At 47.5% G+C, this 21,638-nt stretch overlaps 4 protein-coding genes across 4 annotated transcripts; 2 read left to right on the top strand and 2 right to left on the bottom strand.

The window, feature by feature from the left end:
- Window positions 1–614: 614 nt before the first annotated feature.
- Window positions 615–1,836, top strand: LOC107278138 (uncharacterized). Its single transcript, XM_015787041.3, has one exon. It carries the CDS (start codon window positions 728–730, stop codon window positions 1,391–1,393), a length of 666 nt encoding a protein of 221 aa, XP_015642527.1. The 5' UTR covers window positions 615–727; the 3' UTR covers window positions 1,394–1,836.
- A 275-nt stretch (window positions 1,837–2,111) lies between these two features.
- On the bottom strand, window positions 2,112–4,589 carry LOC136356884 (uncharacterized). The gene is made up of 2 exons (XM_066311422.1): window positions 4,453–4,589; window positions 2,112–2,499 (listed from the first exon to the last, which is right to left on the bottom strand). The coding sequence occupies exons 1-2, from the start codon at window positions 4,587–4,589 to the stop codon at window positions 2,112–2,114; spliced, it is 525 nt and encodes a 174-aa protein (XP_066167519.1).
- A 5,077-nt stretch (window positions 4,590–9,666) lies between these two features.
- Window positions 9,667–14,678, top strand: LOC4339942 (uncharacterized). The gene has a single exon (XM_015786030.3). It carries the CDS (start codon window positions 11,981–11,983, stop codon window positions 14,435–14,437), a length of 2,457 nt encoding a protein of 818 aa, XP_015641516.1. The 5' UTR covers window positions 9,667–11,980; the 3' UTR covers window positions 14,438–14,678.
- Window positions 14,679–18,042: 3,364 nt separating this feature from the next.
- On the bottom strand, window positions 18,043–20,696 carry LOC4339943 (uncharacterized). The gene has a single exon (XM_015787110.3). It carries the CDS (start codon window positions 20,562–20,564, stop codon window positions 18,264–18,266), a length of 2,301 nt encoding a protein of 766 aa, XP_015642596.1. The 5' UTR covers window positions 20,565–20,696; the 3' UTR covers window positions 18,043–18,263.
- Between the last annotated feature and the right edge of the window lie 942 nt (window positions 20,697–21,638).

Genomic DNA, 21,638 nt, shown 5'->3' on the forward strand with positions numbered 1-21,638 from the left:
TCAATCTATTAACCCTCGATGTTTCATACGTAATAGCGATATGATTCAACGTTTGTCTTTACCGTGTTTCACAGAAAAATATTTTAGTGGCTAATTTTTTTATTTCATCATGTATAACTTATATTAATGTTTCACCGGTGGTTAACTGAAACATTTGACCGGGTCCGATTTTTTTTTAGAGATGATTAGGCATCCAATTTGGAGTTTCCTCAACATCACCTAATATTATATGGTATGTCCAGATTCGTAGTATTTTGTTAGTATTTTCTCTCTCTATATATATGCGTTGATATAGAGAAGTACATACTATATACTCCCCCTCATTCCATAATAAGCACAGTTGTGGGTTTCAGTGTCCAATTTTAACCATCCGTCTTATTTAAAATATTTTTATGATTAGTATTTTTATTATTATTAGATGATAAAATATGAATAATACTTTATGCGTGACTTAACTTTTAAATTTTTTTTCATATTTTTTTTAAATAAGATGAACGGTCAAACGTTGGGCATGAAAACTTATGGCTGCACATATAATGGGACGGATGGAGTATATATGTAGTCGTCTGTAAATTAATTAATTAAGCTCGATCGATCAATACATGCATACGTTTATATATAGTAGTAGTGTAGTAGCTACTGATGAGTCCCGTTTCATTTGAGCTAGTAGCTAGCTAGCTTATACACACACACACAGAGTATAGTGATCATAGCTAGCTAGCTAGGCATGGGTGATCATCATGATGAGGAGGAGAAGGGAAAAGACAATAAAGCAGCAGCATCATCATCTTGGCAAGCCCGGCGCCATTTGATCGTGCTGGCAGCTCTGGGGGGAACCGTGGCCGCGACCGCCGTGGTGATAACCGTGTCCGTCATCCTCCGGCCGGTGCACGTCGAGTTCGCGGTGGCGAGAGCGACGCAGCAGAAGATCGCCATCGGCAGCAACGACACGGGCATCTACCTGAACCTGACCGTCACCGCCAGGAGCACCACCAGCCGCGCCATGGTGCAGTACCGGAAGGTGTTCGTGGACCTGGTGGCGAAGACGATACAGAAAGACAAGATGCAGCTGCAGATGTACCGCGCCCCGCTCCAGACGCCGCTGCCCGGCAACGGCACGTCGTACGTGCCGGCCGCCGCCGCGACGCAGCGGGCGAGCATCAAGGCGTCGCTGCTCCTGGTGGGGGACAGCCTCAACACAAAGTCGAACCTCCTCGCCTCCCAGCTCATCAGCACAACACCTTCCATCAACGTTGTCGTCACCGCGCAGGTGTCCTTCAAAATCGGCGTCGTCTACAGCAGGGTGTACGACATCGCCGTGCGCTGCCCTCGCGTCGTCTTCCTCCCCGTCAACCAGCCGCCGCCTCATCCACCGCCCATCTGCACCGGCTGACGTACTAGGACATGATGGGGAAAAAAACGCCAATTTATATATTCTTCTTCGCAGCCAAAAAGTTTCATGAATGTTTTGTTTTCTTAAATAAAATAAATCATACCGTTGATTTATTATTATTATTATTATTATTATTATTATTATTATTATTATTATTATTATTATTATTATTATTATTATTATGTCTGATCATTCGTCTTACTAAAAAGTTATATTATACGAACTTTTCTATTTAATCTTGTCGTGACTTGTAGTATACTTTTGAATATTTTTACAACAGGGCTGCCAGATGCATGCACTACATGTTTTATTACCTATGCAATCTTGCCTCAAATCATGTACAACTGGTTTAATTGGCAATGTATCTCGTAATAATTAATCTCCTTCCACATATATTATATCGTGTAAATATAATATAGCTATTGAGTTAATGAGTTACATGATCTGGCAGTTAATCTCAGCTTGTGCATTGGCATTTGCTATGTAAGTATGTGGAATAATATATACTACGTATAGGGGGTGGGCAGGAATTAGACTGAACCGAAAAGACCGAGACCGAATTTATTTCGAGTAGCTATTCGGTCCCAGCTAGCAAAAGACCGAATTTATTTCGAGTATTTCGGTTATTGGGCTCCGTTAACCGAAATACCCGAGATGACCGAACTGGCCCAATAGGCCTAGAGGCCCAATAAGCCCAGTAAAAAAAACCCTAGAATCCCTACCACTGCTCCCTCAGGCCCCGCACTCCCTTCTCACAGTCACCGCGCTCGCCGCCTCTGCCCGCCGCCTCGGCGCCTCCTGCCTCGACCGCACCGGCGCCGCCTACTGCCTTCACCACGTTGGCGCCTCCTCCGCCTTCTCCGCCTCCGCCCTCCGCCTTGGCGACTCCTCCTGCCTCGTCCGCGCCGGCGCCGCCTCCTGCCTCCACCGCGCCGGACCGCCGGCGCCGCCCCCGGTGCCGCCTCCGCCCGCCCTCCACCTCCTGCCTCAACCGCGCCGGCGCCGCCTCCAGCACCGCGCCAGGCGCCGGCGCCGCCTCCTTCTCCGCCCGCCCTCCGCCTCCTCCCTCCGCATCTAGCTGGTTGGCTACATCCCGGAGGCTGAAGCTGAAGTGGTTGTGCGCCAGATGTGTTCGATTTGCCGATTTCTTTTCTAAATCGTGTTCGATTTGCTTCTTTTTTATCCAAATAGTGCTCGATTTGCTGGTGACATCAATTTGTAGTGTGTTATGTATGACCTAATTGCTTGATTCATCGATCTTGTACCATTTTTTTTGCTGTTAAACTTTTGTCACGGTTAGTTCGGTCTATGACCGCGAGACTGAACCAAACTAACCGAAGACCGATTTTCTCAGTCTTGAGTTTTGTTGGAGACCAATCGATCTTGAGATTCTGAAGACCGAATTTTTAAAAAGACCAAAAAACCGAACCGAATTTCTCAGTCTAACCGAATGCCCACCCCTAAGTCTACATACCTACAGCTGATTCAATTATTAGCTAGATAATTAAACTTGGCGTGTTGGTTGCCGCCGCACCCAAAGCCGGGTTGTAACCGCGGACACGCGCGGTGAGCACGATGGACGGATGAACAGTACAGCATGTTCGTTTAATTGGCCAGGAGCAAGGAGTCCAGCGGATGGGTATCCACAAATGCTTGCGGTCGGAGGAGATGGAACGACGGCTTTAATCTATACATTAACTTATTAAAGGAATAAAAAATAAGCCTCCACGTTAGATCTCATAGCATAGAAAAAGAAAAAAAAAGAGTAAATATAATTTTAAAATAGCTGAAATTCGAAATTAAAAATAAAAAAATATAGGAAGAGAAGCTAGACAAGAGTCCATACCGGTATACAATAGAACTAATGAAAATTCAGAATTAAAAAAAATAAGAAAATTAAAAGTAGAGGTTAAAGTCGATATAGAAATTCAATTTAGAAATAACGAAAATTCGAAATTAAAAAAAATAAGGAATATTAGAAGAAGAATATAGAGTGCATATAGAAATGCAATTTAACAATAACTGAAATTCGTAATTAAAAAAATATTGAAACATAAGTTTAGAGTTCATATAGAAATACAATTTAGAAATAATAGAAATTAGAAATTAAAATAAGGAATATAGATCTCAGCAATAGCGCAGAAATATCCGTTGTATCTCTATCCAATGTGAGAGTGAAGGAGAGCGTGGGTATTTCTTAACGACATTACTATGAATATAATTCCCAGCAATAGCGTAGAAATATCCGTAGTATATTATGGTTACAGATTATATCCACAAGCGTACGGATATACCATTGTAACAACTATGCAGACTATTCCAAGGTATCGTATTTGTTTAATCCCGATGGAAGATTTATAAGAGAAAACCATGCTAATAATTTATATGTTACTTTTATAAATCAGAGTCTAAACAAGGGTTAGTTAATTCAGGGGTAGAGTGACACGAAGCAGAAGAACTAAAATACTCTCACTAATACTAACACTAAACTAAGTGGAGAAAGAATAAGAAAAGAATCCATTCCTATACTTCTAGTATACCAACATCATTAGTCTATACTTTCTAGTATTAAAACTATGCAACCAATACCCCTTTACAATGCCCTCCTGGTGTTTCGAGACACTACCCTTGACTGCGAGTTTCTTATGATAATTCGTCATAGTGTAGCGCCCGTTCCGTCGTGGCGTCTAGTGGGAAAACTATCTCTTAAAAATCCTAAATGCGAAAATTGTTTCTTTGTATGTTGTCTAGTGTCCGTGCCATTCCAGATCTCAATTCCCCGATCCATCGTCAAATCCAAACCCTAATCTCAAATCCCTCCCAAATCAAATCTTCTCGAAAAAGTCTATTTTGCCTCCCTCGAGTTCGTGGGCCGATCTCCTCTCCCCCGGCCCATTCCCTCTCAGCCCATCTCTCCCCCTTCCTCCATCCTTGCCCGCACGTGCGAGGCACGTGCGCCACTCGAGCGCTGAGCGCTCTCTCTCTCTCTCCCTCTCCCTCTCTCTTCTCCCTCCCTCTCTGCTCTCGCTGTCGCTTCCCGCCGACGCCGCTCAAATCACCACACCGCCCGTTGCTTCCCGCGCGCGCGCGCCGTGGTGGCCGACCGGCCGGTCGCCGCCGCCGTCAGCGCCTGCCGCGCCTGAGCCCGCGTCTGCCGCCCTTGTCGCCGCTCCACTCCAAACCGCCCCGCCGTCATCGTCGTCGTCACGACCCGGCCCTGCCACTACCGCGCGCATGCTTCCAAGAGATGGAGGCAGAGCTCCTCCTCCCTCTGCCGCGCCGCCCTCTCTCCCTCTTTCTTTTCCCAAAGTGGCAAGAGGCAAGCCTCCTTTCCCTCCTTCTTTCCTTCTTTTTCTCCCTCGCCGGCGTCATGCCCTCTGCCGCCATTTTGGCCGCGAGCGTCGGAGCGCCAGCTCGCTCTTTGACCACCCAAGGTCGGTTTCCGAACCGACATTGCCACCCTATAAACCCAAGCCCCTCCCCAAACCAATCTCTCTCCTTTTCGTCTCTCGCCATTGCCGCCTCGCCCGTGTCTGTTCGCCGCCGCCTTTCGTTGCCACGCGTGCCGGAGGAGCCAGCGCGTCCGTGGACGCGGAAGGGGACTCAGGGCGCTCGTCTTCATCCTCTTCCCTGGCCCGAGGCCGGAGAGATCACTAACGTGCCGTCGGCCTCTCGTCACAGCGCCCTGTCCTGTCTCGGTAGAGCTCTCCTCCGTTCTCCCTCTTCGCTCCTCCTCCTCCCCTTAGATTACGTGGTAGCACTCGTAGTACCCCTAGAAGCTCGCGGGCGCCGCCCAAGCCCTTCCCACCGCCCGGCGTGGCATCACCACCGTTGCCGCTCGCCGCCGCAAGCCGCCGCTCGTCGCCAGCTTCTCTCGGTGTAGCTCCGCCCAATCCGGTGCTAGGAATGCAATCCCGAGGTCGTGTAGATGCTCTTGCTCTGAGGAATCGGTCCCTCGTGGTCCCGTCGCCTTTCCCCTCTTTTGCCGTCGCCGGCGTGCGCTGCCGCGATTCCTCGCCGTCGAGCCATTTCCGGTGCATCCGAGCTGAAGGCTTGATCCCTCTCGTTCTTATCATCACACCGGTGCGTCTCCCTTTGGCCGAAGATGTCCCAACGAGCTCCAGTGAGCGCCGCCGTCGTCCGCCGTCCGTTCCGGCCAGCCTCCCTTCGTCCTCCTCCAGCCGGCCCACGTGGCAGCCACGAAGGCGCCACATTGGTGCCAGCTCGGCCTCGGACCGAGTCGGGCTGACCTCGGTTAGCCGCCTCCCTCCGTTGCCCCGCTCGTGCGCGCAACCCACGGAGAGCCAAGAGGCTGCGCGTGGGCCCGCCGCACCTCCGTCCTCCGCGAACCCTGCGTGCGCCACACCTCCCCCTCCTGAAACCTTAGCACCGCGCCACGTGAACCCCCTCCCTCGTGCACCGAGTCCCTGACTCGTGGGCCCGCCCCGGACCCCGCACGATGGACCGCGTCCATCTCGAACCTCTCTCTCCCCTCACCCTCCCCGCGAGCCCCCTTGGGCCGCCTCTCAAGGCCGGCCGGCCCAATAGCATGGCCGAGCCACGCCAACCCCTCTCGGGCCGCGCTCAAGCCGCCCGCGAAGTCTAAATCCCCTCCCTCTTTAGTTTCTAATTCAAAAAGTATTTTAATAAATCCTTTTCCTTTATTTCAATAAATCCTTCAATCTTAGAAATTCCATATCTTCCCAACCGTACATCCGTTTGACTCCGTTCAACTTCCAAAATTTCTCAAATCCCGAGTTCTATCTAATGGCACACTTAGAGGTCAATAATAGGGCCTTATTTTCACCGTTTGTTGAGTCGTCTCGTTCGCGTATAGCTTCGGAGCCCGAAGACCCGCAGTGCGAGGATTTCGATGATCAAGCTCAAGATCTCGAGCAAGGCAAGTCACCTTTGATCATCTTGCACCTATAATTTAAATCTAAGTATTTCTTTTCCGCAAATATTGCATGATTAGGATTAACACGAGTAATTCGGCTACGGCTTGCAAGGTAGCCTGCCCCCCCCAATCCTAATTGTTGCAATCACCCTCCTTAATGATCGAATACTTAAAACTCCTTTGTCAAATGTGGTACTTCGATGTACGGGCCTTCGGGCATGCACATCGGAGGCCTCCCCTCAAATTTAAAATATCCAACGATGGGTAAAACTTGGGTTTTACAAAAGACTTGGAAAACCCGACGCCTGGGTCGGTGCTTGCGAACTAAATGAATTTCCAAAATCGCAGACCGAGGGACATGCCAGGAGCACGGTTTCCCGCTCTTGCACTTAAGGACCGTTTCCTTTGGAATTTCATCCGAACATATAACAAGTACGACCATGGGTGGAATGGGACACCCCTGGCTGAGTAATTAGCTAATCAGGGGAGCCTTGATGTCGAGAGACATGTGGATTTGCTGGGGTGGTGTCGGGGAGGACCCCTGGGCTTCCTGGCACAGGATGGTCTGGGACCTAACCTGTTGTTGGTCTGGGACCCCTCTCGTCGGCATATGGTAAACCTGTGTCGGCTCTCGAAATGCCTTGTCATGAAAGCCTCAAGGTCACCAGACGTGGCTGTTCTGCACGGGCTGGGTGATCCGGGTTAGTAATGTCGTGTGGGTAAAGTGTGCCCCCTCTGCAAAGGTTATTAAACTATTCGAACAGCCGTGCCCGCGGTTATGGGCGGATGTAAGGTGATTCCTTAGCGTAGTTTTGTTTGACTACTGCTTTGTGAAATTGCTGTTGTGGAATGGGTTCGTTGTTTGGAACTCTGCCGCTGGTGGGATCAGCCAGGCCTGGGTGGCCGTTTGAAAGCTGTTGGCCGGGTGCCAACCTTGAGAAAATCAAAGACTGATACATTGCACATACTCCGACCGGACGAGACACACTGTCTCATCCGTGTTGTTTGAGAAGCACTCACCTAGTTGTTTCAGAAAGGAGTTTAACTAAAATCAATTGCAAAAACAACAGCCTCTCCCTTGAAGCCTGCATTAAACACTTAATTCCCATGACTTGCTGAGTACTCCTGTACTCACCCTTGCTCTATATAAATAATCCCCCCCAGTTGCCGAAGAAGATGAAGTGGATCCCGCGGATGAGGAGTTCTTCCAGGAGCAAGTCGGCTTCGATGAGTTTTAGGGTTTCGATCTAGTTCCCAAGTCGCGCCTGTGATGATTGGTCCAAGTCCTGGCTTCCGCTTTCCTCTTTTGTAGTGCAGTTGTGAGCTCGGGGTCTGTCCACAGCCCAACATGACTGTAATCCTACTCTATAATAAAGAGACCTCTGTGGCTGTGATATTCTGTCTTCCTGTGATACCAGCACTGTTTCCTGGGACTGGTATCGATTAACAGGTTAATTTGGAGCGTCACGGGCTGGTTCCGCTCGGGGCTAGCTCGGGCGTGACACATAGCCATCCAACCGAAATTGAATACGGAGGAATACCCAAACCAGAATATCAACTTAGCAGAGCAAGCAGCTAGGGTTACATCATGTACTTGGGCTGCGCTGCCTCCTTGCCTCCTTGGGTTGGGCTGGCTGGGCTGGATAGCTATAAGGTCTGAGGTATAGCTTGGATATCCGAAGGAAAATAGTGGATAGTTTCCGACCGAATTCCGATTCCAACGGATATCACCTCTACAGTATTCGTTTTCATTTCTGAAAAAAATAATCCGAATTCGTTTCCGAATTCAAAAATTTCCAGATATTTTCGACCGAAATTATCTGAATCCGAAAATTGGTCCGTTCGGACGAAAATTATCCGAATCACTTTCAACCCTATGTACCAGTAGTCTTTGGTTTTTGTTTTTTAGCGTATGTTAGTAGGCGCACTCTTGAATGTTTAGTGTGGTGTGCGCTGCATGTGTAAATCTTACATCTCTACTACTTAAAAAATTTAACATGTTTTCATCGTCCGTTAAAATAAAAAAAAAGCGAAAAAACAACCTAAAAAATCCGATTCCCTAGCAAAAAATAGAATCGATTCCCACCTAAAACGGGAAAAAACAGAAAAAAAAAGTCCGATACCTGGCAAAAAAAAAGAAACGTAGATTCAGAAAAAAAATCCGATTCCCACCTAAAACAGAATAAAAAAAAGTCCGTTTCCTTGAAAAAAACAAAAAAAGAAACGTAGATCCGATTCCCACAATGAAAAAAAAGTCCGATTCCTATAGAGCGAAAAACAAAAACAAAATCCGTAAAAAAATAAAAAAAACCAAAAAAAATCTAGAAAGATCTGACTCTATAAGAAAGTGGCGAAAAAAACCGTTCATAAAAAAAACGCACGAGAAAAAAAAAATAAAAAGGGCAGAAAAAAGCGCGGCAAAAAAAGTCTAATTTCTATTTGTTGTTTTAGTAGTCCGTACATATCTCTTCTCTATCTCTAATCTAATCTAATCTACCTATTTAAAATGAGAAATTTCCATCGTATATTAAAAAGAAAAAATGCACGGGAAAATAAAAACGGTTTAAAAAAACGCGCGAGGAAAAAATATCAAAAAAAGCGCAAAAGAAAACGCGCTGGAAAAAAAGGTTTCCGTAGTCCGTATAAAAATCATGCGAGAAAAAATATTTCTATTGTTATTTAGAGAAGAGTGCATAGTGACTCTATTTTGTATAGACTTGAACATGCGAGGCGGTGTAGGATTTGATTGGTTGCAAGAATGAGATTAAAAGAATATTTTAGATTATATGCATGTTGTCATATGAATAATCCAATTATTTTAGGTAAAGCAAACATCGGTAAGGTTGTCATCATTGAGGTTGGGCCATTAAGATGTTCCAATTTTCTGATTTTCTGATTGTCATCGATATGGTTATGCATGAAAGCCGTATATTATCATTATGTTTTTTTCACCCGTTGCAATGCACGGGCTTGTTTGCTAGTATAATAAAAAAATACGTTACAGAAGAAAAAGAGTTGTATATTAAATATCATCATTCTTTTAATATCTGTTATATACATAATATAATTACGTATGTGAGTTAGGAATCTAAGAGTTAATTGTATAGCAAGTCCGGTACTATTAGATAAAGATAGGATGGAATGGAGTTAGAATAAAAATATAAAGAATGCAATTGTTAAAGTAGTGGGTAGCTCACGTTTCTTGGAGAGGAGAATATATATTTAAAGAGCTTAACTAGCCAGGTTTCCGAGTTGCCGACGGACATCATATCATCGTTGTTTTGCTAGCTCATACAGTATCTTCAACACGTGAAAGCTACCAGCTTTTTTGGTTTCAATCTTTGGTATTTATTCCTTAATCTCTTTTTTCTTTTATTTTATTTCCTTTTCTTTTTTTTTTCTTTTCTTTTCCAAAGATTGGTCGGAATTTATTCCTTAATCTCTTTTTCCTTTTATTTTATTTCCTTTTCCTTTTTTTTTCTTTTATTTTCCAAAGATTGGTCGTCGGAATCCTATTCATGTCCTCCTTATTAGCTGGGTGAACGTGCGCGACGTTATATATGTGCGTCTCTTTTTTGCTTTACTACTTCTGTTCATCATTATTAAAGTGAACGAGTTTCACATGCAGGGGCCGTTGTATACGCACCTAGATTGTATAAAAAAGAATGAAGCAACCTTTCTTTAATTTGCAGCGCATGCATAGTTATATTCTTTTTAACTTAATAGAAGAATGCGCGTATGCTTTCCAATCTACTAAACGATTTTAAAAAAACAAAACTATTATATATATAAATTTTAATTTCTTAGAATATGTACCCCAACGACTTTTAACATTATAACAGTTAAGTAGTCATTTCTACCTTCAAATAATTATCACAAGTTCACAACCACAACCACACGCTATGTTCGTTCCCACTTGTTGGGAACCCTACCCTCCCACACGGAAAACGGCGCAGTCCATTAGCGCGTGATTAATTAACTATTAGCTAATTTTTTTAAAAAAATGGATCAATATGAATTTTTTAAACAACTTTCGTATAGAAACTTTTTGTAAAAATGCACCGTTTAACCGTTTGAAAAACGTGCGCGCGGAAAATAAGGGAGAGAAGTTGGGAACCTTGACCTTAGAACGCAGCCAATATACGTTGGTTTTGGATCCTTTTTAATTTGTCAGGCATGGAAAATAGGGTGTTTTATTAGCGCATGATTAATTAAGTATTACTCCATCCATTTCATAATATAAGGCACAACTACTTTTTAAACTTATTTCATAATATAAGACGTGTATGCATGCATGTCATTAACTAGCACATCTTTTCCACTAAAATGTTACTATTTAAATCCTCCACCATCAACATCTCTAATTTTACTGGGTGCATGCATTTTATTTATTAGGGTAATCCAAACTATGAGGTGATAACAATTATTTCTTGGTCTTTGAGTTAAGGGTGGTTGTGACTTATATTTCGGAATGGATGGAGTAGCTATAAAAAACATAAAAAAATGATATGATTTTTCACAGAAATTTTCTAATAGATTTTTTTTTCAAAAATACATCATTTAGCAATTTAGGAATCGTGCTCATAAAAAGGATGAAGTAGAAGATGGAAACTTGGACTGTCGTGATAAAGTTTATAAAAAAATGTACATGCATGTGTAATATCAAATTAAAATCCACCATAAATTTTGTATTCATAGTGCATTTATTTGTTTTATTATATCACAATTTATAACTAAGAGCAAACTGGGCGTAGCTTAGCTAGTAAGGTACCTTGTGGTATAATATGCTCATCCAGGTTCAAGTTTCAGATTTTACGTAATACTCGTATTTACGGCTAGTTATTTTTCGAGTGGTAGCTGACATACCTGTTGATATTGTGTCGTCCGTAGTGACTTCGTCAATTTCAAAATACGCCGGACTAGTCTCTGGAAGTGTTTGTAAAGTAGAGCGTGCATGTGTGCGTTCTTAAGGTACTAGTCTTCGGAGGTGATCATAAAAGTAGAGTGTGCATGTGTGCGTTCATAAGATAACCATTCATTTTATATTATAAGTCGTTTTAACTTTTTTCTAGTTTGACCATGTTTATAGGAAAATTTTGCAACATGTACAACAACAAACTAGTTTCATTAAAACTAATATTTAATATATTTTGATAGTATATTTGTTTTGTGTTGAAATATTGCTATATGTTTTTTTTATAAACTTGGTCAAACTTAAAAAAAAGTTTAACTAGAAAAAAAATCAAAACATTATAATATAAAACGGATGCAATCGTAGGGATAGGAAGCACATGTGTGCTCTCATATGGGTGATTGTGCACAGATGTGTAAGAGTGTATGTGTTTCTAATGTGATTAAATAAAAATCTATAACTAATGTGTTTTAGTTTTTCTTCTGCGTGAAATTTCTGACTTTTTAAAGAAGTTTATAGAAAAAGTGCATAAACATTTATGAAAACAAGCTAGTTTTATTAAAATCCACCGTATTGAGAATATATTTATTCTCGTTACATTTATTTTTCATAAACTTGAAAAGCAGGTCAAATTAAGCTGAAGAATTTTTAGATTAGGAGCCATGGAACGGAGGAAGTAGTCGAGATGCACTACTAGTATAATACTCCTATATAAGGCAAGCTAGTAGCTGGAATGAATTGAATTGAATGAAGTAATAAACGGAAGGGAGGGATCGAGATGAGCAATTATTACTGCAACTCATCCTCAATCGGAACAAGCAGCGTCGCCGGCAACTTCACCTATGCCGACGCGAGCAGCGAGGGCAGCATGGTGACCGCCTCCGTGCTCATGTTCGTCCTCGCCGGATTCTTCTTCATCCTCAACCTCTTCGGCGGCCTCTCCAACGTGGGCGCCATACTCAGCCCGCGTGTCCGCCTCCTCTTCACCTCCCTGCTCTCCCTCTTCCTCCTCGTCATGTCCTACCTCTTATCCGAGGCCAAGAACACGGCCAAGGAGCTCGACCAGGTCACCACCGTCATCGGCATCGGCCGCGCATCGTCGACGGACCTCCCGTTCATGGCAGGGGTCATCCTCACCTGGATGCTCCTCGTCGAGCTCATCCGCAAGAAGGTGGACGAGATCGCCATGAAAGGCTACTCGGGCACCATCCACCGTGCCGGCCGTGTCGTCTGGCTCGGCAGCCTCGTCTTCGTCAACATCCGCAGCGCCGGCCGGAAGGCCGTGTTCGGCGTCCTCTGGGTTCTCTGCGCCACCAAGGTGGTGCAACGGATCGCCTTCACCGAGGTCGGCAAACGCTCCTACGCCTGCGGCAAGAACCCTTGGATTATCACCTCCTACATGATGTCCACCTCGCCGTCGCTGCCGGCCCAAGGCGACGCCATGCTAAAGGGTTGCAGGTACATCGTGACGGGAGAGGAAGATGCGCGTGTTGAAGCCACCGCCGACGGCTACAAGTTGAAGGAGGACAGCAAGTCGTCCCTCGTCACCGTCGGCAAAATCTGGGTGGAGCAAGGGCTACCTGGAACGGGAAATAATGGTGGCGACGAGAAGGCGGAGCTCAAGAGGCTGTGCCTCTCTTTCGCGCTATCCAAACTGCTGCGACGGAGGCTGGAGCAGCTGCCGGTGCCGGAGCCGGAGATGAGCAGCGCGGAGACCAGCGAGTGCCGCGACGTCATCTTCAACGGCCTCTACAAGAGCGGCGACGCGGTGGCGGTGTTCGAGGTGATGAACAGCGAGATCAACTTCCTGAGCGAGTACTACCACTCCGTCGTCCCCGTCGTCCTGGCCTCCCCATTCTTCTTCGTCGCCAACTACTTCCTCCTCCCCGTCGTCGTCCTGTGCGTCTGCGTCATGACCATCATCCTCTGCGGCGGCGGCGACGTGCTGTACGCGTTCCGGAGCATCAAGACGGACAACTTCACCATCTCCTCGGGCATATTCGACACCACCATGTGCCTCCTCCTGACCGCGCATCACTCGGCCGCCGCCTTCTTCGCCACCATCAACTTCGCCGTCACCTTCCTCCTCTACATCATCTACATCTACGAGGAGGTGTGGGAGTTGTTCGTCTTCCTCCTCTCCAACTGGTTCGCGGTCTCGCTGCTCTCCGCCTACGTCGCCAAGACCCGCTTCTGCGACAACTCCGCCTTCCGTGCTTTCGCCCGCTGCATCCTCTCCGTCCGGACATGGCTGGGCTTCCATCTCCATCCCCAAGATATGATCAACCAATTCTCCGCGCTCGACCTCCGTTGGCCGCCGCTCACCCTCGCCATGCCCATCCCTCTCATCACCTTGCTCGTCTCCACCAAGCCCGTCCCCGTCCCCGTCCCAGTCAAGCACTCCATCCTCCTCAGCTCCCTCGCCTCCGCCTCCGCCTCCGCCTCCACCAAGTCTGCTCTAGCGAGCTTCGACGAGCTCAAGACGGCGTGCGAGAACGGCAGCATCGCGGAGGTGATCCTCATATGCCACATCGCCACCGGTCTCCTGGAACGCCTCAATCCTCCGCCTGATCCGGAGGTGATGATCACCGAGTCCGACAGCAAGCGGATGAGCTGCTGCGGCTGTCCGAACAAGAAGAAGAAGAACACTAGTAGTGACAATTTCACCGTCGCGACGACGCTGTCCAGATACTGCGCGTACCTGGTGGCGTTCCAACCGGAGCTCCTTCCGGACTACCATGAGAAGGCGGAGGATCTGTTCAAGGCCATGAAAATGGAGCTCAAAGACAGGCTCGGATGTTACCACTACTACTTCTCGTGCGGCCGTGAGCGAGCCGACGCCATCATCAACAACATCAACAGCAAGAATAACAACAAGGAGGGAACCGTGGACAAGGGCGCAGAGTTGGCCAACAAGTTGCTAGAAAAATACACGAATGATCATGATTCGATGTGGACGCTTCTGGCGGAGGTGTGGACGGAGATCATCGTGTACGTGGCTCCGTCCAACGAGGAGCGTACTATCATGGCGCACAAGAATGTGCTATGGCAGGGAGGCGAGTTCATCACCGTGCTTTGGGCTCTCATGACTCACACCGGCATTACCCGACACCGCCGCCTCCGCGAAATCGCTCTCAAAATTTCCCAAGACGACGCCAGCACGTCGTCGTCCCAACAAAAATCCGCACCGGACCGGATCGATAAGCAGCACGAAATCGATATCCATCGTCACTAGCTAATGTGTGTAAATTTGCTTGCTTGCTTGATCGATTGATTGCTTTTGGATGCGTGAATGTGTGTTTGTTTGGCCTGCAGCTTTCTCTTCTTTAATGTTATTTTCCCCTTCTCTTTCTTTCTTTCTTTTATTCATTTGTTGTGAAAATGTCTCTACTACTGTAAGTGCATGAGTATGTGTGGTTATAGAGTCTGCTATACTACCGATCTTCATGAATTAATAATTCCATGCATTTTTATTCTGTCCATTGGTCGGAAAATGTTTGTAACGCTGAATATGTACCATACTTACGTTACCGAGGTGTGGCTAAGTTTTCACTGAGGTGGAAGGGGAAATTCTTCAAAGTTGTTGGCGCAAGATGACGGTGAGAGACATTATGACTTCATGACGAGGCAGATATATAGACTGGTTGCAGAAAGGTGGGAGACTATTTTCATCTCTAGAGAGGATGTCGCCTCGATTATTTACATGTCACTTAAATAATTATGAAAAAATTGAGAAGATGTATTAACATGAGATCATATATCACTCTATAAATATGCAAGTTCAAATTCAACATCTATATCTCGTAACGAAAAAAACAAAGTAAACAACAGCTAGTTAACGCATATTTACAGTCAAATTTGTTTTTTCGTTACGAGATGTGAAGTTGAATTTGAAATTGCATGTTTGTGGAGTGATATATCACATATTAATACATATTCTTAATTTTTTTAAAAAATTTCATAACTATTTAAGTGGTAAGCAATAATGAGGGGACATCCCCTCGAGTGATCAAAATCCACTCCCATAAAGGTGGCTCGGTTGCGTCAAATATGGCCTACTGGGCAAAGCGCCCGCGGGATGAATCAGGAAGGCAACTCAAGATGGAGAGCAATCAAAGGATAAGGAGTTATGACTCGGTAGACGAAAGGAAAGGAGCATAGGGGAAGGAGGGGTTGGGCTTCTTGGGGAGAAAGAAGGGGATAAATTAACGGCCTAGATGAATAGTGACACTTCGGAATTTTCATGATTTATTTGAGAGGGATGGTTTGAATACCTAAATGGCATTTGAATTAAAAATTCATATTTAGGCACGGGAAAAGAAAGGAGTAGTCAAAGATGAGAACCAAATTTCCATTGGTTCAGGCCTTCAGGGTAGTACAAAAGTTCCTTCGCCAGTTCGTGCTTTGACACCTTATAATGCGCCGAGCAGCTGATAGAATGTGAATCTCGTTTATATTTCTCCGACAAACGTTGGGGCTCTTTCCTTTGGTAGTAATTGTCATTGATCAGTCATTTCAACTTTATATGGGAAGTGGATTTTTATCCCTCGATGAGATATCCTCTCATTCTATATATGGCGTTCAAAATGTTATCAAAATTTTTTTTAAAAAAATGTTAAAATAGATCAATATATAATATATCTTTTCGCAAATATGCGAGTTAAAATTCAACTTATACAATTCAAAAAAATAACAAATTTGACTGTGAATTACGCGTTCTATTCATTGTCAAATTTGTTATTTTTGTTTCTACTTGTATAAGTTGAATTTGAATTTGCATGTTTGTGAAGTGATATATCACATATTGATATATCCTACTAATTTTTTTTCAAATTTTTTATGACATTTTAAGTAACATGCAAAAATAGGGGATATCCCCTAGGATGAATTGTGTTTTCCCTTTATATGTATCATGTGCGATGTTGATGCCATTACACTATTCACCATTGAGACGTTATTTGGTTTGGAGGGGATTGAAGAGAATTGAAGGGAAATAATTCTCCACCATAATAGATGTAGAATAAATCCTCTCCAATCTTTTTTTCATTGGGATTAACCGAACAAGGCCTGTATGGTACGTAATTCATTCAAGCATCTTATTAAATGTTTGATCTCCGATCCGTCCGTAGGGGGAAGAACTTATTCTGCTCATCACACGGATGGATATAATGCATGGATTATATATGCCTGTGTGGATCGTCACTGCTGATCGAATTGACATTCACCCTCACTAGCTAATGCAATCTGCTAATCACTAGTTTCTGCAGCTGCAAGAACCTATTCTGCTCCGACCCGGCGAAAAAAAAAGAGAACCTATTCTGCTCACATGTCGCAGCTGAGATACAAAAATTGCTCATTAAGCTGTCTCATGCATTGTCCTACTAGAAAATTTTAGTTATACGAACAGCTAATAATAAGTTTATTCGAATATAATTCCTACTGACATGCATATTAGCGTTCCTGCTGCCGATCAGAATTCAGAAATAATGCAATTGCCTAACTTTATTCGATCGAATCCATGCAACTGAACTGATGGAGGCTGTGATCAGCTGCTGGTTCAATGGCGCCTTTTAATTCTAGTTGCATGCAACGTCGCTTGCACATTAGGTAGCTAGCTAGCAAGAACTAGCTGTGTCAAGATGGGCGCCATGACCAAGATCCGTGGTCATCCGAGGCGGTGTCTCCTCGGCGCCCTCGTCGGCGCCATCGCCGCCACCGCCCTCGTCATCGCCGCCTCCTTCGTCCTCCGCCCGCCGCCGCTCGCCTTCTCCGTCGCCGACGCGAGGAGCGGCGCCACCGACGAGAACAAGGCGGCGTTCCTCAACCTGACCCTGGTGGCCGGCAACCCGAGCGGGCGCGCCGCCGTGGAGTACGAGGCGCTGGACGTCATGCTCTGGTACGGCACCACCGACTACATCGAGACCAACACCAGCCTCCTCCTCGTCGGCCTCGCCGCCGCCGACGAGGCGGCGCTGCTCCTGCAGCCGCCGCGCAACGCGACGGCCGTGGAGGTGACGGCGCGGACGCTGGACGACAGGTTTGTGCAGGAGATCGTCGCCGGCGAAGGGAGGAGAACCGGGCCGTTCAACGTAGCGGTGGCGGCTCAGGTGCGGTTCAAGGTCGCCGGCGTCGTGTACACCAGGCCGTACAACGTCAGGGTGTCCTGCAGCGACGTCTACTTCGTCGTCGCCGACAACAAGAGCGCCGCCGCCGCCGCTTCGTCTACGCCCATTGATTGCCATGGCTGATTTCATGTGTTTGTGTTGTAAATGCGTGTGCATATGGTTTGATTTTGGGTTGTGTGATTGGTGTATTGCGAGGTCTGGTCTGAACCGTTTGTGACGCTACCTCATATTTTGCAAATATGATTGAAATTTTAATATGTATAACATCAATAACATGTTTGGTGTAATGCATGGGTTGATCGATGATGTGTAATGTCTACATTTGTACGAATTGTAGTGTGACTAGTAACTCCATTCCATGGGTACAAATGTAAATCAATTCCATTAAAACACACGCATTTATATGTACGTATCATCAACATATAACATGGGAAAACTCATTTCATCCCTTAGAGTATCCTCTCATTTTTCTAGGTTATTAAATAGTCACTATTTGTTTTTTTTTTAAAAATAGAATGATAGATATATTTCATTACACAAACATGCAAATTCAAATTCAACCTACAATACAAGTACAAAAAACTGTGAATAATGTGTATAAGTTAAATTTAAATTTATATGTTTGTTGAGCATATATCAAATATTGGCTTATCTTGTTTTTTTTTCAAACATTTTGATGGCTTTTCGGAACATACACAACATGATCTTTACATGAAAAAAAACACAGTAACACACATCATGTATGTATGTATATATCACATGCATCAACACACAGATATATGATGTTACACCAATCCATTGGGATGCAAATTAATCATAATGAAGTGATTAACAATCAATCAATCCAAAAATTAGCCAATCCATGCATGCAAACCAATCTTTACTGTACCACTCCAACCATCAGTATCCTCAATCACCATCCGATCGATGCCGCGATCACACCGACGCGGCGGCGGGGCGGGCAATGCCGGTGTGCGTGACGAGCGCCCAGAGCACGGTGACGAACTCGCCGCCGCGCGCCAGCGCCTCGCCGTGCGCCCTCACCTGCTCGGCGTCCCTCGCCGGCGCCACGTACACGACGATCTCCGTCCACACGTCGGCCACCAGCTTCCACACCGCCGCCTCGTCGCCGCCGGCCGCCTCGTCCATCAGCGCCTTCCCCAGCCTCGCCCCCTTGCGCACCACCGTCGTCTCCTCCGCCGCCGCCTCGTCGTCTTCTTGACCGCCGGCGATAGCCATCATCTTCCCGTACCGGGTGGCGTCCGTCGAGAAGTAGTAGCCCTTGAGACCCAGCTCCCGCTTGAGCTCCGTGGTCATGGTGCCGTACACCCGCGCCGTGCAGTCGACGTCGTCGGGGAGCATCTCCCGGCGGAACGCCACCAGGTAGGCGCAGTAGCGGGACAGCCGCGTCGCCACCGTGCTCGACCTCGCCGCCGCCGCCGCCTCCTCCTCCGCGTGCGGCGGGCACCTCACCTCCAGGAGGCTGGTGGCGATGTGCCATGTGAGTATAACCTCGGCGACGCTGCCGCTCTCGCACGCCGACGAGATCAGCCGGGACGCGTTGCACAGGGTGTTCCTCGCCGCCACCGCCGACCTGCCGGCGCTGAGCGGGGCGACGGCGCCGTCGTACGCCGCGAGGTACTCCACGATGGATTGCTTCGCCTCCTCCGGCACGGCCGCCGCCGGCAGCTTCAGCGGGAGCCTGCAGAACCAGAGCACGGAGTACTGCTTGACACGGAGGTAATTGCGGCGGCTCATCCTGTTCGTCACCCACTGGACGCCGCGGATGGCGGAGCGGCGGAGCCGGCTCGGCGGCTTGACGGCGTAGTCGCAGACCATGGAGACGGTGAGCCAGTTGGAGAGGAGGAAGACGGCGAGCTCCCACGCCTCCTCGTAGAGGATGGTGAGGAAGAGGAGGAACGTGATGGAGAGGTCAATGGAGGAGAAGAGCGCCGACGGCGACCGGAATACTCTGCTCAGGAGGCACCTCGTCATCCTCAGCAAGCCGAACGACACGGCGTAGTTGTCCCTCTTGATGCTGCCGGCGATGAAGGCGATGTCGCCGTTGCCGCAGAGCACGACGGTCATGAGGCAGAGGCCGAGCACGAGGACGGGGAAGACGATGTAGTTGACGAGGAGGAAGAAGGGGCTCGCCAGCATCACGGGGAGGACGGAGTGGTAGTACTCGGTCACGAACCCGAGCTCGTCGTCGAACACCTGGAACAGCGTCGCCGCCCTGTCGGCGGCGGCGCCGCCGTCGTTGCACAGGCCTCGGAAGATGAGCTCACGGCAGTCGGCGGCCTCCGCGGCGGTCAACGGCGTCTCCTCGAACTCGCGGCGAAGCAGCTTGAAGAGAGCGTACGAGAGGCAGAGCCGCTTCAGCTTCGGGTTGGACACCAGCAGCTGGTCACTCTCGGCGAGCGACCACACCCTGCCCACGGTGACGACGACGGCGTCGTCGGCGTTGTCATCGCCGGCGACTGTCTTGTTCAGGTCGACGAGGTAGCCGTTCGGGCCGGCCTCCCTCTCCAGGTTCTCCTCTCCCATGACGGCGTACTTGCAGCTCGTCATGAGCTCGTCGTCTCGCCGCGGGCGCCGCTCCTGCTGCTCCAGCGTCTGCGCCATGTAGCCGGCGAGGAGCTGCGGGTTCTTGCCGAAGGCGAAGGAGCGCTTGACGAACTCACCGATGGCGACGCGCTGCACCAGCTTGGCAGCGGCGAACACCCAGAGCACGCCGAACACCGCCTTCCGGCCGGCGCCGTGGACGTTGAAGAAGACGAGGTAGCCGAGGAAGGCGACACGGCCGGCACGGCTGGTGGGGCCGCCGCCACTGGCGCCCTTAGTGCCGGCGACCGTGGCCTCCACCTTCTTGCGGAGCAGCTCGACGAGCAGCATCCACGCAAGAATGAGGCGCGCACGCAGGGGCAGCTCGGCGTCGGCGGCGGCGGCGCCGGGGACGTCGTTCTTGGCCTCGGAGAAGAGGTAGGAGGTGACGGGGAGGAAGAGGGCGAGGGAGACGGAGAGGACGAGGCGCGCGGCGGGGCGCAGCGTGGCGGCGCCGGCGAGGAGGTCGAAGGCGAGGAGGAGCGCGGCGAGGAGGAGCATGGCGAGGGAGGTGGCGACGATGTTGACCTCGTTCTTCTGGTCGGCGTAGGAGGAGGTGAGGTTGTAGACGTAGGAGCCCATGGCGCCCACGGCGCCGCCGCAGTGCGCGTCCGTCCCGTTGAAGTAGTCCATCGTTGATTGCGACGACAAGCTAGCTAGCAGATATGATGTTCTTGCCCTTGCAGCTAATCAAATTAATCAATGGATACAACCATGGATCGATGCAACAACAGCTTGCTAATGGATATCGAGCTAATTGATCGATCGATCGATCGATCGATCAAATAATGGGATGCTTTTGTTCGAATTGGTAGGTAGGTGATCTGGCAAGCTGGCTCAGCAGAGAGATTCAGTTTGCTTTATTCGATTTTTGTATGGTGATCAGGCCCAGGTGAACAAATTCCTGGGCTGGATTGGGCTGGATTTTTGAAGGATTCTGCTGCAGCTGTGCTCTGGCTGGCACTGGGCCTTGTAGATGCCTTTAAGCCCAGGCCTCAGTACACGTGCTTCCAAAATGTATGCCACGGACCTCTCTTTGAGCGTGTTTTAGGGACGTATTTGCAGATTTGTGAGTATTTTTTAGTGGGTGTATGCCTACCGTATAATCGTATAAAAAAGACCTTCAGGATACGCTCAAGTCGTACTACACTCAATGCTGCTTTGTATTCTCTGGAACATTTGGAAATGCCGCAACAAAGTTGTTCAACGACGTGGATGAGCCCGGTAGCGTGTAGGTTTTCTTTTCTCAAACTCTACCTCTGTGATCTTTTCCGTAACCATACTGTAATACGGGTTTTGCAAAAATCTTCTTCCTCAACTAGAATGAACATTCCGGGCCCGGTTTTCTCCTAGTCAGTCCAATGTTTTTTTTGTCTCCCCCCTGTAACCCCATGACCACGTCAACGGGTCGCGGTTGTGTAGAAGTCTTTTTTTTATACTAATATATTGACAAGCAAGACTCTTACGTTTTAAAAAAAAAACAAAACAAAATGAACATGGTGACACGCATATAAAGTGACAAAGAAACATGATCCTTTTTTACTTCGGGAATTATGGCGGGCTATGCTTCAGCCTGAACCTTATGCGTGTCAGCATGTTCATTCTGGTTCTGAAAGAAGATTTTTGCACAGTTTACTTTTAGAGTAATTTTATACTCCTTGAGAAAATACCATGAGGGGCCACTTTTTCTATTGTAATTTTGGTATC

This window comes from Oryza sativa, chromosome 6, assembly GCF_034140825.1.
Source record: "Oryza sativa Japonica Group chromosome 6, ASM3414082v1".
Taxonomy (NCBI): Eukaryota; Viridiplantae; Streptophyta; class Magnoliopsida; order Poales; family Poaceae; genus Oryza; species Oryza sativa.

Coding starts and splice junctions, on each gene's coding strand:
- LOC107278138 (XM_015787041.3), top strand. CDS start 728: ATGGGTGATCATCATGATGAGGAGGAGAAGGGAAAAGACAATAAAGCA.
- LOC136356884 (XM_066311422.1), bottom strand. CDS start 4,589: ATGACGGCGGGGCGGTTTGGAGTGGAGCGGCGACAAGGGCGGCAGACG. Junction 2,500..4,452: donor GGGAAGCAACGGGCGGTGTG/GTGATTTGAGCG, acceptor CAACCACTTCAG/CTTCAGCCTCCGGGATGTAG.
- LOC4339942 (XM_015786030.3), top strand. CDS start 11,981: ATGAGCAATTATTACTGCAACTCATCCTCAATCGGAACAAGCAGCGTC.
- LOC4339943 (XM_015787110.3), bottom strand. CDS start 20,564: ATGGACTACTTCAACGGGACGGACGCGCACTGCGGCGGCGCCGTGGGC.